The sequence below is a fragment of the Neofelis nebulosa genome, chromosome 17 (genome assembly GCF_028018385.1).
Source record: "Neofelis nebulosa isolate mNeoNeb1 chromosome 17, mNeoNeb1.pri, whole genome shotgun sequence".
NCBI classification, from domain to species: Eukaryota; Metazoa; Chordata; class Mammalia; order Carnivora; family Felidae; genus Neofelis; species Neofelis nebulosa.
The window spans coordinates 16,401,401-16,420,213 of NC_080798.1; the positions used below are offsets into that span (position 1 = coordinate 16,401,401).

Below are 18,813 nucleotides of genomic sequence, written 5' to 3' on the forward strand. Positions count from 1 at the left end.
AAACATGGCTTTAGAAATGTAAAGCAATCGATAGGTCTAAAAAATAACTGATGTAGGGGCACTTGGGTGGCTCAGTCGGTTAAGCACCTGACTTCGGCTCAGGTCATAATCTTGCGGTTTGTGAGTTTGAACCCCGCATCGGACTCTGTGCTGACAGCTCAGAGCCTGGAGCCTGCTTCAAATTCTGTGTCTCCCCCTCTCTGTGCTCCTCCCATGCTCATGCTCTGTCTCTCTCTGTCTCTCAATAATAAATAAATGTTAAAAAAAATAAATAAAAAATACCTGAGGTAAACAATGGAAAGGAAGAGTCAGAATTATTTCTATTTAAATCATATATTTGCACATCTGTATAAACCAAGACACTTTAGGAAAATATTCTTTGGTATGATGACTAAATATAAGATACAGATATATTTAAGGAGAGCACCTGTTGGGATAAGCAGTGGGTATTATATGTAAATGATGAATTAGTAAATTCTCCTGAAATGGGAACCCTCTTGCACTGTTGGTGGGAATGCAAATTGGTGCAGCCGCTCTGGAAAGCAGTGTGGAGGTTCCTCAGAAAATTAAAAATAGACCTACCCTATGACCCAGCAATAGCACTGCTAGGAATTTACCCAAGGGATACAGGAGTACTGATGCATAGGGGCACTTGTACCCCAATGTTTATAGCAGCACTCTCAACAATAGCCAAATTATGGAAAGAGCCTAAATGTCCATCAACTGATGAATGGATAAAGAAATTGTGGTTTATATACATAATGGAATACTATGTGGCAATGAGAAAAAATGAAATATGGCCCTTTGTAGCAACGTGGATGGAACTGGAGAGTGTGATGCTAAGTGAAATAAGCCATACAGAGAAAGACAGATACCATATGGTTTCACTCTTATGTGGATCCTGAGAAACGTAACAGAAACCCATGGGGGAGGGGAAGAAAAAAAAAAAAAAAAAGAGGTTAGAGTGGGAGAGAGCCAAAGCATAAGAGACTCTTAAAAACTGAGAACAAACTGAGGGTTGATGGGGGGTGGGAGGGAGGGTAGGGTGGGTGATGGGTATTGAGGAGGGCACCTTTTGGGATGAGCACTGGGTGTTGTATGGAAACCAATTTGACAGTAAATTTCATATATTAAAAAAAATAAGTAAGTAAATAAATAAACATTAAAAAAAAATTCTCCATGGGGCGCCTGGGTGGCGCAGTCGGTTAAGCGTCCGACTTCAGCCAGGTCACGATCTCGCGCTCCGTGAGTTCGAGCCCCGCGTCAGGCTCTGGGCTGATGGCTCGGAGCCTGGAGCCTGTTTCCGATTCTGTGTCTCCCTCTCTCTCTGCCCCTCCCCCGTTCATGCTCTGTCTCTCTCTGTCCCAAAAATAAATAAAAAAATGTTGAAAAAAAAAATTAAAAAAAAAAAATTCTCCTGAAACCATTATTACACTATATGTTAACTAACTTGGATTTAAATAAAGTAAAAAAAAAAAAAGATACAGATATAAAAATTAACACTTTTCTATATAAGCTATAATCAGTTAAAATGAATTACATATATCTATATATCTATATCTATATAGCTATATATATTTAGTTTCAAAGTTATGAAACACAAGTTCTGAACAAGAAAGCAATGAGATCATATGAAATATTACAAAATTTTACTAAAGGGAATATAATAAGATCTGAAAAATCAGTGTGAAAGACCGTGTTTCTTTTTTTTTTTTAAGTTTATTTATTTATTTTGAGAGAGAGAGAGAGAGCCAGGGAGGGGCTGAGAGAAGGAGAGAGATCCCAAGCAGGCTCTGCACCATCAGTACAGAGCCTGATGTGGGACTCGAACCTGCGAACCATGAGATCATGACCTGAGTGGAAATCAAGAGTTGGACACTTAACCAATGCCCCAGCCATGTTTCTTGTTGGAAAGATTTAATAGAATAAAAATTCAAATAGGGGCGCCTGGGTGGCTCAGTCGGTTAACCATCTGACTTTGGATCAGATCAGGTCATGATCTCACTGTTCATGAGTTCAAGCCCTGTATCAGGCTCTCTGCTGTCAGCACAGAGCCCACTTCAGATCCTCTGCCTCCCTTTCTCTCTGCCCCTCCTGTGCACATGTGCTCACTCTCTCTCTCTCGAAAATAAATGAACATTTAAGAAAAATAAAAATTCAATGAATATAAATAGTTGATATAATTCTAAGCAATAGAAGAACAAATACCTGAGATTAGGCACAAAAAGAAAAAAAGCGTGGTGGGAGCTTGGATTACCATGTTTAAAAATATTGTGAATTCTTAAAAATATTGTATATTCTAGTTACTGTAATACTTCAAAATTTAAATTGTGCAAATAAACATTACACATTGCAACTCTTTAGACTATATAAATATACAACAAATGAGTCCAGAAGATGGGGTTAGATCATGTCTTTTGAAAATTGTGTTTTCTTAGATTTGAGATATAACAGACCCTAGATATATCATTAATTGAAAGCAGGTTAGATGGGCTAAATGGGTGATGGGTATTAAGGAGAGACTTGTTATGATGAGCACTGGGTGGTATATGTAAGTGTTGAATCACTAAATTCTACTCCTGAAACAAACAAAAGTAAAAAAAGAAAGAGAGCAGGTTAGGTCCTGGACAATCTGGGTAAATTATATGGTAGTAATACAGTGGTAGGTTTGATTTCTTAATTATCAGTTAGGATTTTTACATCCCTCTTTGTATTTTTTAAAACATGTTTATTTATTTGAGAGAGAGAGAGAGAGAGAGAGAGAGAGCGAGCACGAGCACGAGCACAAGCAGGGGAGGAACAGAGAGAGGGAGGGAGATACAGAATCTGAAGTAGGCTCCAGGCTCTGAGCTGTCAGCACAGAGCCCTACAAGGGTCTTGAACCCATGAACCGTTAGATCATGACCTGAGCCAAAGTCAGGCACTTAACTGACTGAGCCACCCAGATGCCCCTACATCTCTTTTTATAAATAAAGATGTAAAAAGTCCTTTACATTGGCCTTTTTTTTTTTTTTTTAATGTAGGCTCTATGCCTGATGTGGAACCCAGAGCAGGGCTTGAACCCACAAGCCTGAGATCAAGAGACGCTTAGCTAACTGAGCCACCCACCCAGGTGCCCCTACATTTTTTTTTCAGTAGGCTTCACACCCAGTGCAGAGCCCAATGTGGGTCTTGAACTCAGAACTCTGAGATCAAGACCTGAGCTGAGATCAAGAGTCTGATCTTAACTGACTGAGCCCCCCAGGTGCCCGCCAAATTGGCTTTTAATGTTAATTATGTACTCTGTATTTGCTTGCTAGGGCTGCCATAACAAGTATCACAGACTGGGTGGCTTAAACAACAGAAATCTATTGTGTCATAGTTATGGAGGCTAGAAGTCTGAGATCAAGGCTTGGTTTCTTCCGAGGCCTCTCTCCTTGCCTTACAGATGGCTGCCTTCTTGTTAGGTCTTCACCTGGTCTTTCATTTGTGCACGTGTATTCCTGGTGTCTTTGTGTGTCTAAATTTCCTCTTTTTATAAAGACATCAGTCAGGTTGGATTAGGATCCACCCTAAGGGACTCATTTTAACTTAATCATCTTTTTTAATAGCCTTATCTCCACACAGAGTCACATTTTGAGGTATTGGAGATTAGGTCCTCAACATGGATTTGGGGGGACATAATTCAAACTATAACATACTCTTTGCCCCATTTAACTATCCAAGTTTTAGTGACCTCTTATATAAGTTGGTAAGCATTCTATTTTTTTTCCCAGGCTCTGGAAGAATTTATATAATATGTAAATTATCTATTACTTGGAGTATTGGCATTCTGTGTTCTTAAAAACATCTGGCTTTTTAAGGGGTTAGATTGTTAAATATTTTAATCTTTTTCCTGTTGGTTATGTTTTATTCAGCTTTTCTACTTCTTCCTGATTAAAATTAGGTTATTTTCTTAGAAAATGATTAATTTCATGTAGATCAGTAGTTGCCGACTGGGGGTAATTTTACCCTCCACTCTACTCCAGACCTTTAGGCGATGTCTGGAGACATTCTTATTTGTCAGAATTAGAGGGAAGGGGAGAATACTGACATCTAGTTAGCAGAGGACAGGGAGGCTACTAAACACTGTACACTATACAGGACAGCCCCCTATAACAAAGAGTTATCTGATCCCAATGTCAGCAGTGTGAAAATCCTGCTCTAGACGTTCAAATTTACTTGTATAAAGTAGTAGAATGGTTAAGAAGAATCTCAGTTTATAGAGTTAAATAAAATTCCTCATTTATAATGTCTTTAGTTTTTAGTTTTTTTCTTGACCACGCCCATATTCTGACCTCTAGAAAGAACACTTCTGGATTTGGACTAAATCTAAACTTGACTTGATTTAATCTCTATTTTTTATTCTTATCTTCTTGTTTTGAAAGTTATTTTATTTGCTTTCTACCTTGTTTTATGCATAGTTTGTTTTTCTGTTTATTAAATTATATCCATGTATCAAAGGATATACATTTTCCTATCAGTACAGATTTGGATCACATTACACAGCTTTTGATATGTACTACTCTCAATACCATTCATTACTAAAAATTCTGTATTGTTTACTTTTAGTTTCTTCCTTAAATTACCAAGTTGATAGTGTACTATTTTGTTTTAGATCAACTTTTTTATTTGATTTATCATCTTATTGCCTTTCTGTCAGAGTTTTTCTTTTGATGTTCAATAAAAGATAAGTGGTTACTGATGACTTTCCTATATTTTTTATATCAAAGAATGTTTTTATAATGCCCTAATGTTAAGTAAAATCCTGGTAACTGTTTCCTACATTTGTTACATTCATTATAAAGACTCTTTATAGAATAAAGTATAAACTTAAACTAAGTTTTTCCTCATTATTTACATGAGTATAATTTCATGCTAATATAAATCACTGACATGATAAATAAGAATTAAGATAAATAAAAATTTATTACATATTATATTCATGTGGACTTTCTCCTGAATGAATTCTCTGATGCCTTCCTATACTTGCTATATTCACAGAGTTCTCATCTGGTAATTCTCTGATGTCCCATAAGAGTTTACTTAGAAGCAAAATACTACATTCATTACAGTACTAGAGATTTTCTTTCTCCAATATGAATTTTCTCATGTCGAATAAGACATGAACCACAGATAAAGGCTTTCCCACATTCTTTACATTCATAGGGTTTCTCACCAGTATGAATTATCTGATGATGAATAAGTTGTGATCCTTGAACAAAAGATTTGCCACATTCCTTACATTCATAAAGTTTTTCACCAGTATGAATTCGTTGATGGTGTGCGAGTTCCCTGTTATGACTAAAGGACTGTCCACATTCCTTACATTCAAAGAGTTTTGCTCTTAAATGAATTTTCTGATGTCCGATAAGATTTGAGTGGTAACGGAAGGCTTTATTACAATTGTTACATTCATAGGGTCTTTCTCCAGTGTGAATTCTCTGATGTCCCTTAAGAATTGAAGTGTTGCTAAAAGCCTTCCCACATTCTTTACATTCATAGTGTTTTTCTTTAGTATGTGTTTTTTTATGTCGAATGAGGGATGAGTGGTAACTGAAAGCTTTTCTACATTCTTTGCATTCATAGGGTTTCTCTCCAGTATGAATTCTCTGGTGTAGAGTAAGGTGTGAGCCACGACTAAAAGCCTTTCCACATTCCTTACATTCATAGGGTCTTTCTCCAAGTATGAATTCTCTGATGTCGAATGAGATTTGAGGGGTGGTGGAAAGCTTTCCTACACTCATTACATTCATAGAGTTTGTCTCCATTATGAATTCTCTGATGTCCAGTAAGTTTTGAGCAACTGTTAAAAGCCTTTCCACAATGCTTACATTCATAGCATTTTTCTTTAGTATGTCTTCTCCCATGGTGAATTAGCAGTGAGTGGTAATTGAAGACTTTCCCACATTCTCTGCATTCATAGGGTTTTTGCCTAGTATGATATATCTGATGTAGACTATAGGATGTTTGTTGACTGAGACTTTGCATATTTTCATGGGTGACTGTCACAGGTTTAAGATATTCTTCTTTATTTCCCTGTTCTGTCTGAAAATGGTGATTATACTTCCAATCATCTTGAAAAATGGAACATCCAAATTCATGGGTTGGAAGTCTTTCCATTATCTTCCACTGAGATGACTTTATTTTATAATTGTCATCATTTGGTGATAACTCCTTTGTTGCACATTGGGATTTCATATCTGAGAAGTAATGAAAAAGAAAATGTGCATTTTTTTCCAGTTCCTGGAAGAACAAAATTTCTGAATAGGAATATGAACACATTACCTATAAGAAATTAATGGCTTGACAAGATCTCAAATATAACTATGGAAGGTGAGCATAGTGTGGACACAGAGGTGATTAAAGAAGCAGGGTAACTGTTTCTAAAATGTTGCTTCAGATCAGAATTACTGGAAAACTTGTTAAAAACAGAAATGATACAAGTATCACTTCAAAGCAATTGAATCAAACTACAGGAATAGACCTTAGCTTTAAGAAAAATCTCTAGGGGCACCTGGGTGGCTCAGTCAGTTAAGTGTCCAACTTCGGCTTGGGTCATGATCTCATGGTTTGTGGGTTCGAGCCCGCGTCGGGCTCTGTGCTGACAGCTCGGACCCTGGAGCCTGCTTCGGATTCTGTGTCTCCCTCTCTCTCTGCTCCTCCCCCGCTCATGCTCTGTCTCTCCCTCTCCTTCAAAAATAAATTAAAAAACATTAAAAAAGAAAAGAAAAGAAAAGAAAAATCTCTAGTAATTCTGATGTAGCCTGAAGTTGGAAAATCATTAAGGTTTTCCTCTGTACTTAGTATAACACTTGAATAACTTACCATTAACTCAAAGGTGATGTCATGATCTGGCCCTGGCTAACATATCACTGAACTATGCTCTTCCCCAGTTCACTATGCTATGTTCCAAGAGCAGATAAAATACTTTTGTATATTAGTGTGATTTCCACTGCTGTTCTCTCTAGCAGGTATTGTTTTTGTTTTTCAATTTTTTAAAAATTTTATTTAAGTGATCTCTCTACCCCATGTGGGGCTCAAACTCAAGACACTGAAATCAAGAGTCATATGCTGTTCCAACTGGGCCAGCCAGGCACCCCATTTGGAGGTACTGTCCGTCCTTGTATGGCTGGCCCCTTCTCACCCTTCTTGTCTCAGTGTAAATATAATTACAAATAACACTAAAAATCCCCCCTCTCAAACTGTGTCGGACAACACCAAATCTTATTCTAGTGCCCAAATGACTAATCATAACCTTCACGATTTTTCTCATCTATTTTTTCTCATTTTCTATGCTAGACTATAAGATTCCTATTGGAAAGCATCGTGTCTGTTTAACTCACTACTATTTAATTAGCTTTTAGCACAATATCTACCATATAACAGGTGTTCAATAAATAGCTATTGAATGGTGAGGATTAAGGAAAAGGAATTAGAATGGGAATATAGGAAAATATCAGGAAATTAATAGGGAAAACAATTAAGTTCCACAGTCATTATTTTAGAAGAATCTTTATGGTGTTTTATGCATTGTGGCAAAATTATATAACCAAAGTTTCATGTAATTATGAACATATAGATTTGTTGATGTAGGAAAACTAGAGGATACCCTCCAATGGGACAAAGGGTGTCTCAGTGGCTAATGAGCTAGAAACTGTAATAAAAAGAATGTTGGGTCTTAGTTGATGGGGCAAGATGATGGCAATACAAAGTGGAGAATATCCTGGGGAAATTTCAAAGGGTGGAATGAGTCAGCTATGAGCAGATAACAAGGAGGTAGTTTTTGTGTCTAGAGTAGATACTATATAAAACACCATTTGCCTGGCATGTGACGATATTGGCCAAGGATAAGAAACAAGTAGCCTCACCAATGGCAACAGCCACTGACAGTCTGAAGTAAAAGCAACCTTCAGATAGCATGACAGAATAAAATGCACAGTGGCATGGTGGGAAGATCCAAGGAACTGTATCATAGAGACTGGATTTCAAGTCTCAGTTCTCTAATTACAAGGTTTATGTCACTGGAAGAATTACTTACAATCTGTAAGTACCATTTCCATATCTGTGAAATGATGGTAACGCTTAACATAGGTTAATTGCTAAAATTAACAGTAATTTAGAGCGAGACTGAGAAAAATAATGGTAACTGTTTGAAGCTCAGTGATAGGTACATCATTATTTTTGCAAATATTTGAAAATTTCTGTAATAAAAAGAAAAGAAGAGAATAACTTGGGTAAAGTCCCTGGAAAAAATAAGTAGTAATTACAATAAAGGAAAAAAATATTTTCACAAAAATGACAAAAGTGGACAAGGGAAATTATTTTGAAGACATCAAAGTAGTGCCAGGCTGAGAGGCATAAGCCAAAAGGTAAACATTATTCTGGCATCAACTTCTTCAACATTCAGAAAGTCTTGTCTAGCTCTTAAACAGGTCTTCACTTTTTTTTTTTCTCATTTCTTGACATCCACTGCCAATACTCAAACCGAAGCATAAATGATTTCTCAAATAAGAAAATATTTGCAAAGAATTTATCTGATAAGGGGTTAATATCCAAAACATATAAAGAACTCATTTAACTCAATGGCAAAAAAAAAAAAAAAAAAATAGTGTGATTAAGAAATGGGAAAAGGACCTAAACAGACATTTTTCCAAAGAAGACATACAAATGTCCATGAAAATATGCTCAACATCACTAATCACTGGGGAAATGCAAATCAAAACCACAATGAGATATCACCTCACAACTGATAGAATGGCTATTATCAAATTGACAAGAAATAACAAGTGCTGACCAGGATGTGGAGAAAAGGGAACCCTTGCACACTACTGGTAGGAATGTAAATTGTTACAGCCACTGTGGAAAATTTGAGGTTGCTCAAATGATTAACAATTGAATTACCATATGATCCAACAATCCTACTCCTGAGTATGTATTCAAAGGAAATGAAATCACTATCTTGAAGAGATATTTGCACCTCCATGTTCATTGCAACATTAGTTGCAAAAGCCAAGACCTGGAACAACTTAAGTGTCCACTGACACATGAATGAATAAAGAAAATGTGGTGTTTACATATACAATGGGATGTAATTCAGCCATAAAAAAGAAGGAAATCCTGCCATTTGTGACAACATGGATGAACCTTGAGGGCATTATGCTGTGAAATAAGTCATATGGAGAAAGGCCAGTATTTCATGATCTCATTTATATGTGAAATCTAAAAAGCCAAACTCATAGAAACAGGGAGTAGATTGGTGCTTGCCAGGGGCTAAGGGTGGAGGCAATGGAGAGATGTTGATCTATGGGTACAAACTTCCAGTTATAAGATAAATAAGTTCTGGAATCTAATGTACAGCATGGTGATCATAGTTAATCTATATTGTATACTTAAAAGTTGCTGAGAGGTGGGGCGCCTGGGTGGCTCAGTCGGTTAAGCGTCTGACTTCAGCTGAGGTCATGACCTCGTGGTTTGTGGGTTTGAGTCCCGCGTCAGGCTCTGTGCTGACAGCTCAGAGCCTGGAACCTGCTTCAGATTCTGTTTCCCTCTCTGTCTGCCCCTCCCCAGGTCGCACTCTGTCTCTATCTCTCTCAAATATAAATACAAATTTTTTAAAACTTGCTGAGAGAGTAAATTTTAAATGTTCTCACCATGCACACGCACACACACACACACACACACACACACACACAAAGGTAATTATGTGAGGTGATGTGATAATTAACTTTATTGTAATCATTTCACTGTATATACATGTGGCAAATCATTATGTTGTACATCTTAAACTTACACAATGTTATATGCCAATTATATCTCAGTAAAGCTGAAAAAATTAATCTCTCATCTGAATTGCAGTAACTCCTGTGTGGTCTCTTTAATTTCACCCCCACCACCAGTGGCAATGATTGCTACTTGATACCCAATATATCATCTTCCTTTTTGTTCCTTAATAACAGAATCCTGATTTAAAATTTTTTTTCATTTTATTTATTTGAGAGAGAGGGGGAGGGAGAGGAAAGGACAGAGAGAGGAGGAGAGAGAAAATCCCAAGCAGCCTCTGCGCCACCATGGGGCTTGACCCCACAACCCTGGAATCATGACTTGAGACGAAGCCAAGAGTTGGACACTCCACCAACTGAGCCACTCAGGTACCTGCAGAATCCTGATTTTAAATGAAGCAGCAATGTGCCCAGCTGAAAGACTATCCATGCAGTTGAGTGTGTCCATGTGATTAAGTTCTGGTCCCTGAGATATATGCAAAAGTTTTGTGTGGTACTTTCTATGGTATTTTCTGAGAGGATTACTTGAAGAGAGCTGACCCCACGGACAGATGTACACTTCTTGTCCTCTACCACCTCTTTCTTCCTTCCTCTTTTCAGAATGCAGATGTGTTTGCTGGAGTGGCAGTAGGCTTTTCAGATCATGAGATCACCTTGAGGATGGGAATGTCAAAGAAAAACTGTAGGGCGCCTGGGTGGCTCAGTTGATTAAGCTTCTGACCGGCTCAGGTCGTGATCTCGCAGTTCCTGGGTTCGTGCCCCACATTGGACTCTCTGCTAACAGCTCAGAGCCTGGAGCCTGCTTCGGATTCTGTGTTTCCCTCTCTCCCTGCCCTTCCCCTGATCATGCTCTGTCTCTCAAAAATGAATAAACGTTGGGGCACCCGGGTGGCTCAGTTGGTTAAACGTCTGACTTCAGCTCAGGTCATGATCTCACAGTTCATGAGTTCAAGCCCCCGTCAGGCTCTGTGCTGACAGCTTAGAGCCTGGAGCCTACTTCAGATTCCTGTGTCTCTCTCTCTCTCTGCCCGTCCCCGCCCCCCCCCCCTCACAATCTGTCTCTCTCAAAAATAAATAAATATTAAAAAATGTTTAAAAAGGGGCGCCTGGGTGGCTCAGTTGGTTAAGCATCCGACTTCAGCTCAGGTCACAATCTCTTGGTCCGTGAGTTCGAGCCCCACGTCGGGCTCTGGGCTGATGGCTCAGAGCCTGGAGCCTGCTTCAGATTCTGTGTCTCCCTCTCTCTCTGCCCCTCCCCCGTTCATTCTCTGTCTCTCTCGGTCTCAAAAATAAATAAAAACGTTAAAAAAAATAAAAATAAAAATAAATTTTTTAAAAAGACTTAAAAAAGAAACAAAACGTTTAAAAAAGAAACAAAAAAAAAAAAAGAAAATTGCAAGTTAAACAGGCAAGGAAGACTGTATTCAAGATTACTGCAGTAAGGGTCTGAACTATTCCAAGGGTAGAAACGATGAACTCAACTCTAAATTCAACAGGGACATCTGGGGATTTATACCCAACAGGCAGATTGAAGGAGTCACTGGATAGAAAATTACTCAGAGTAACTTGGTTAGGTATCAGGAGTGTGGGAATTCTTGCTAAACTGCCTTGGCAGGATTCTTGCTGAAATGGGCTCAGCAGACCTTGGACAGAAGGCCAAAAAATAAAGTCTACTCAAGAAGAGGGCTCAGAGGAGCCTGACTAAACTTTGGTCAAAGAAGGAGACTCCTGGGGCGCCTGGGTGGCGCAGTCGGTTAAGCGTCCGACTTCAGCCAGGTCACGATCTCGCGGTCCGTGAGTTCGAGCCCCGCGTCAGGCTCTGGGCTGATGGCTCAGAGCCTGGAGCCTGTTTCCGATTCTGTGTCTCCCTCTCTCTCTGGCCCTCCCCCATTCATGCTATGTCTCTCTCTGTCCCAAAAATAAAAATAAAAAAAAAAAACGTTGAAAAAAAAAAAAGAAAAAAAAGAAAAAAAAAAAAAGAAGGAGACTCCTTATCAGAGCTATACATTAAGATAGGAAAACAGCAAGAAAGGAGCCTGGGTTCTTAAGACAAAGGAAATCAGGTATCAAAAACTGCAACCCCCTGGGGCGCCTGGGTGGCTCAGTTGGTTAAGCGTCCAACTTCGGCTCAGGTCATGATCTCGCGGTCCGTGAGTTCAAGCCCTGCATCGGGCTCTGTGCTGACAGCTCAGAGCCTGGAGCCTATTTCAGATTCTGTGTCTCCCTCTCTCTCTCTGACCCTCCCCCATTCATGCTCTGTCTCTCTCTGTCTCAAAAATAAATAAACGTTAAAAAAAAATTAAAAAAAAAAACTGCAAACCCCATAAACCAATGGAAGTAATAAGCCAATTTGGCAAGGATGAAAGGATTATAAAAAAACAGCTGTGAAAAATAAATTGTATGTCAGTAATAATCAATTAGGAATTATAACAGGAAAATGATTTTGTTTAGAAGAAATTTTTTTTTTAAGTTTTTTAATTTATTTTTGGGACAGAGAGAGACAGAGCATGAACGGGGGAGGGGCACAGAGAGAGGGAGACACAGAATCGGAAACAGGCTCCAGGCTCCGAGCCATCAGCCCAGAGCCTGATGCGGGGCTCGAACTCACGGACCGCGAGATCGTGACCTGGCTGAAGTCGGACGCTTAACCGGCTGCGCCACCCAGGCGCCCCTGATTTTGTTTATAATAACTAACAAAAGTTCTCAAGTTTTAAGGAATAACTCTTAGCAGAGATGTTCAAAGATTTTCATGGATAAAACTATAAAATTTAAAATTCTTAATGATGATCATAAAAGATCCCAATAAAGGGATGGATATGCAACATTTATGGAAGGGATGCTCAATGTAGGAAAAATGTCAACTCTTGCCAAATTGATATAAAACTTGGTGTTAACTCTAATGAAAAGCCCAAAAGGACTTTTATAATATTTGACAAGGTGATTAAAAATGTATATACAAGGGTATTTATATAACAACCATAGATAATATTCTGACAAAATAAAATGGGGGCTCTTATATTATTAGATATTAAATTATAAAACAGCTTATAAAAACAGGATTTTTAAGTGAAAATGCAAATAGAAACAATATAAAAGCCATGCATACTTGAGAATTCAGTAACGACTTGCTATATTTATCCTCTTCTATAGTCAGGTATTTTTGCATCTTATTTAAGAAGTCATTTCCCAGGGCGCCTGGGTGGCGCAGTCGGTTGAGCGTCCGACTTCAGCCAGGTCACGATTTCGCGGTCTGTGAGTTCGAGCCCCGCGTCAGGCTCTGGGCTGATGGCTCGGAGCCTGGAGCCTGTTTCCGATTCTGTGTCTCCCTCTCTCTCTGCCCCTCCCCTGTTCATGCTCTGTCTCTCTCTGTCCCAAAAATAAATTTAAAAAGTTGAAAAAAAAAAAAAAAAGAAGTCATTTCCCACCTCAAGGTCTGAAAGATATTTACCTCTATTTTCTACTAAGGGTGGATGGAAAATGTGATGCAATATAAAAATACACAGCATCATCTTTAAAGTATTCTTACCACAAATGTTTAAGCTGAATCCAAACAAGCTATAAAATCTAACTTCCAGGTAGTACAGAATACAGAGGTACAAGTTAAAGAATATTATAAGTGAGGAATTAGAAAAACCCAGAATGTGGAATATTCTATAAGACAACTGACATGTACTCTTAAAAATTTACTATCATGGAAAAAAATGGTTCTAGATCCAAAGAGATTAAATACATAGAACCACCAAATGCAAAGTATGCATCTTGACTGAATTCTGATTCCCTCTTCCCTATTGAAGAAAGGTCAATATAAACTTGCCAAAATGAATGCAAAAAGAAAAATGAATTTAAAAACAAAACAAACAAAAAACAGAACAGATCATCCAAGACTTACGGGATAATGTCAAGAGGGCACAAAATTAGAATACCAGAAGGAGAAGAGAGAGACAAGTAGAATTATTTGAATTAATTATGGCCAAAACCATAACAACGTCTTTCTAGATACGTTTCCTGAGCCAAGGGAAACAAAAGAAAAATTAAACAATTGGAACTACATAAAAATAAAAGCTTCTACACAGTGAAGGAAACAATCAACAAAACTAAAAGCAACCTACAAAATGGGAGAAGATATTTGCAAATGACTGATATATCTGATAAAGGGTTAGTATACAAAATATATAAATAACTTATCAAACTTAACACTCCAAAAATGAATAATCCAATTTAAAAATGGGCAGAAGACATGAATAGACATTTTTCCAAGTAAGACATACAGATGGTTAACAGACACATGAAAGATGCTCATCATCACTGATCATCAGGGAACTATAAATCAAAACTACAATGAGGTATCACCTCACACCTGTCAGAATGACTAAAATCAACAACAGGTGTTGGTGAGGATGTGGAGAAAGGAGAACCTCATGCACTGTTGGTGAGAATGCAAACTGGTGCAGCCATTGTGGAAAACAGTATGGAGGTTCCTCAAAAAGTTAAAATAAAACTACCCTATAATCCAGCAACTTCACTACTAGATATCTATGCAAAGAATATAAAAATACTAATTCAAAGGGATACATGCATCCCAGTGTTTATATGGCATTATCTACAATAGCCAAATTATGGTAACAGTCCAAGTGTCCATTGACTGATAAATGGGTAAGGAAGACGTGGTATTTGTATGTGTGTGTATATGTGTATATATTTGTATATACATATTATGGAATATTATTCAGCCACAAAAAAGAATGAAATCTTGTCATTTGCAATGACCTGGATGTAGTTAGAGAGTATTAGGCTAAGCGAAGTAGTCAGAGAAAGATAAATACCATATGATTTCACTCATATGTAGAATTTAAGAAACAAAACAAGCAAAGGGGAAAAAAAGAGAGGGGCAAACTGAGAAATAGACTCCTAACTATAGAGAACAAACTGAAGGTTACCAGCGGGGAGGTGTGGGGGGAATGGGTTAAATAAGTGACCGGGATTAAGGAGTGCACTTGTTGTGATGAACACTGGGTTTAGTATGGAAGTGCTGAATCGCTATATTGTACACCCGAAACTATTATTACACTGTATGTTAACTAACTGGAATTTAAATAAAAACTTTTTTAAAAATTGGGATTGTTATGGTAAATCAAAGGGACAATTGTTTTAAGTGTAATATCTCTGAGATGAATTCACAGGTGAATTCTACCAAACATTTGAAGAGTTAATAGCTATTCTCCTCAAAATATTCCAAAAAAAGAAGAGGAGGGAATGCTTCCAAATATATTCTATGAAGCCAGCATTACCCTAATAATAAAACCAGACAAAGACACCATACACACGAAAAAACTACAGGCCAATATCCCTGATGAATATAAATGCAAAAATCCTCAACAAAATATTAGCAAACCAAATCCAACGGTACATTAAAAGGATCATTCACCACGATCAAGTGGGATTTATTCTGGGGATGCAAGGATGATTGAATATTTGCAAATCAATCAATGTGATATACCACATCCATAAAAGGAAGGATAAATATCATTATGATCATCTCAATAGATGCAGCAAAGGCATTTGACAAAATTCAACATCCATCCAGGAAAAAAAACTCAACAAAGTAGGTTAGAGGGAACATACCTCAATGTTACAAATGCCATATATGAAAAACCCACAGCTAACATCATACTAAATGGTGAGAATCTGAGAGCTTCTAAGATCAGGAACAAGACAAGGATATCCACCTCACCACTTTTATTCAACAAAATACTGGAAGTCCTAATCACAGCAATAATACCAGAAAAAGAAACAAGAGGCATCCACATTGATAAAGAAGTTAAACTGTCACTACTTGCAGATGATACACTATACATAGACAATGCTAGACTCCACCAAGAAACTACTAGAAGCAATAAATGAATTCAGTAAAGTTATAGGATATAAAATTAATACCCAGAAATCGGTAGCATTTCCATATACTAATAATGAAGCAGCAGAAAGAGAAATTAAGGAAACAATTCCATTTATAATTGCACCAAAAATAATAAAATACCTGGGAATAAATCTTTTTTAATTCAAGTCAGTTAACATATAGTGTAGTATTGGCTTTAGAAGTAGAATTTAATGACTCATAAGTTCCATATAACACCCAGTGCTCATCCCAAAAAGTGCCCTCCTTAATGCCCATCACCCAATTAGGCTTATCTTCCCACCTATCACCCCTCCTGCAACCCTCAGTTTGTTCTCTGTATTTAAGAGTCTCTTATGGTTTGCCTCCCTCTCTGTTTTTATCTTATTTTTCCTTCCTTTCCCCTATGTTCATCTATTGTATTTCTTAAATTCCACACATGAATGATATCATATGATATTTGTCTTTCTCTGACTGACTTATTTTGCTTAGCATAATACCCTCTAGTTCCATCCACATTGTTGCAAATGGCAAGATTTCATTCTTTTTGATTGCTGAGTAATATTCCATTGTATATATACACCACATCTTTTGTATACACTCATCAGTCGATGGACATTTGGGCTCTTTCCATAATTTGGCTATTGTTGATAGCACTGCTATAAACATTGGGGTGCATGTGCCCGTTTGAATCAGCATTTTTGTATCCTTTGGATAAATACCTAGTAGTGCAATTGCTGGGTCACAGGGTAGTTCTATTTTTAATTTTTTGATGAACATCCATACTGTTTTCCAGAGTGGTTGTACCAGTTTGCATTCCCACGAACAATGCAAAAGTGTTCCCCCTTCTCCACATTCTTGTCAACATCTGTTGTTTCCTGAGTAGTAAATTTTAGCCATTCTGACAGGTGTGAGGTAATCTCATTGTGGTTTTGATTCATATTAAAATGTCTGGGAATAGGGATGCCTGGGTGGCTTGGTCGGTTAACGTCTGACTTCGGCTCAAGTCATGATCTCACTGTCTGTGAGTTCGAGCCCCGCATCGGGCTCTGTGCTGACAGCTCAAAGCATGGAGCCTGTTTCAGATTCTGTGTCTCCCTCTCTCTCTGCCCCTCCCCTGTTCATGCTCTGTCTCTCTCTGTCTCAAAAATAAATAAACGTTAAAAAAAATTTTTTTTTAATAAATAAATAAATAAATAAAATGTCTGGGAATAAATTTAACCAAGGAGGTGAAAGACATGTACTCTGAAAACTATAAAACATTAATGAAAGAAATTGAAGACAATACAAATAGAAAGATCTTCCATGTTTACAGATTGGAAGAATTAATATTGCTAAAATGTCTATACTACCCAAAGCAATCTACAGATTTAGTGCAATCCCTATCAAAATGCCAACAGCATTTTTTGCTGAACTAGAACAAATAATCCTAAAATTTGTATGGAACTACAGAAGACCCTGAATAGCCGAAGCTATGTTGAGAGAGAATAACAAAACTGGAGGTATCACAATTCCAGATTTTTTTTTTTAATGTTTTTTATTTATTTTTGGGACAGAGAGAGACAGAGCATGAACGGGCGGGAGAGGGGCAGAGAGAGAGGGAGACACAGAATCCGAAACAGGCTCCAGGCTCCGAGCCATCAGCCCAGAGCCCGACGCGGGGCTCGAACTCACGGACCGCGAGATCGTGACCTGGCTGAAGTCGGACGCTTAACCGACTGCGCCACCCAGGCGCCCCCAGATTTTAAGATATACTATGAAGTTGTAGTCCTCAAAACAATATGGTACTGGCACAAAAAAAGACACATAGACCAGTGGAACAGAACAGAGAGCCCAGAAATAAACCCATGCTATATAGTCAATTGATCTGAGTATCCAATGAGGAAAACATGGTCTCTTCTTCATGAATGGTACTGGGAAAACTGGACAGCAACATGCAAAAGAATGAAACTGGACCATGTTATAACAACATATAAAAAAATAAACTCAAAATGGACTACAGACCTCAATGTAAGGCCTGAAACCATAAATATCTTAGAAGAGGGCACAAACAGTAATTCTCTGACATTAGCCATAGTGACATTTTTCTAGATATGTCTCCTAAGGCAAAGGAAACAAAAGCAAAAATAAATTGTTAGGACTACAAGCTTTTGCAAGGCAAAGGAAAGCATCAACAAAACAAAAACACAACCTACTGCATGGGAGAAGATATTTGCAAATGATATATCCAATAAAGGGTTAATATCCAAAATATATAAAGAACTTCTGGGGCGCCTGGGTGGCTTGGTCGGTTGGGTGTCCGACTTCGGCTCAGGTCACGATCTCACGGCCCGTGGGTTCGAGCCCCGCGTCGGGCTCTGTGCTGACCGCTCAGAGCCTGCAGCCTGTTTCAGATTCTGTGTCTCCCTCTCTCTCTGCCCCTCCCCTGTTCATGCTGTCTCTCTCTGTCTCAAAAATAAATAAACATTGAAAAAAAAATTTTTTTAATTTTTTTTTCAACATTTTTTATTTATTTTTGGGACAGAGAGAGACAGAGCATAAATAAACATTGAAAAAAATTTTTTTTAATTTTTTTTTCAACATTTTTTATTTATTTTTGGGACAGAGAGAGACAGAGCATGAACGGGGGAGGGGCAGAGAGAGAGGGAGACACAGAATCAGAAACAGGCTCCAGGCTCCGAGCCGTCAGCCCAGAGCCTGATGCGGGGCTCGAACTCACGGACCGCGAGATCGTGACCTGGCTGAAGTCGGACGCTTAACCGACTGCGCCACCCAGGCGCCCCTGAAAAAAAAAATTTTTTTTTTTTATTTATTTTTTTTATTTTTTTATTTTTTTTATTTATTTTTTTTTAATTTTTTTTTTTAACATTTATTTATTTTTGGGACAGAGAGAGACAGAGCATGAACAGGGGAGGGGCAGAGAGAGAGGGAGACACAGAATCGGAAGCAGGCTCCAGGCTCTGAGCCATCAGCCCAGAGCCCGACGCGGGGCTCGAACTCATGGACCATGAGATCGTGACCTGAGCTGAAGTCGGATGCTTAACCGGCTGAGCCACCCAGGCGCCCCCAAAAAAAAAATTTTTAAAAAGAACTTCTATAACTCAACACCAAAAAACAAGCAAT

General features: G+C 38.1%; 2 protein-coding genes across 2 annotated transcripts in view; one reads left to right on the forward strand and one right to left on the reverse strand.

The window, feature by feature from the left end:
* LOC131500199 (uncharacterized) overlaps positions 1–18,813 on the forward strand; it is a 174,457-nt gene that overhangs the window by 15,137 nt on the left and 140,507 nt on the right. The gene's annotated exons all lie outside the window — the stretch shown is intronic.
* LOC131500329 (zinc finger protein 345-like) lies at positions 4,977–6,187 on the reverse strand. Its single transcript, XM_058709477.1, is given in 2 exon segments — positions 4,977–5,702; positions 5,704–6,187. Coding segments are annotated over 2 exon segments (1,053 nt in total). The 5' UTR covers positions 6,142–6,187; the 3' UTR covers positions 4,977–5,087.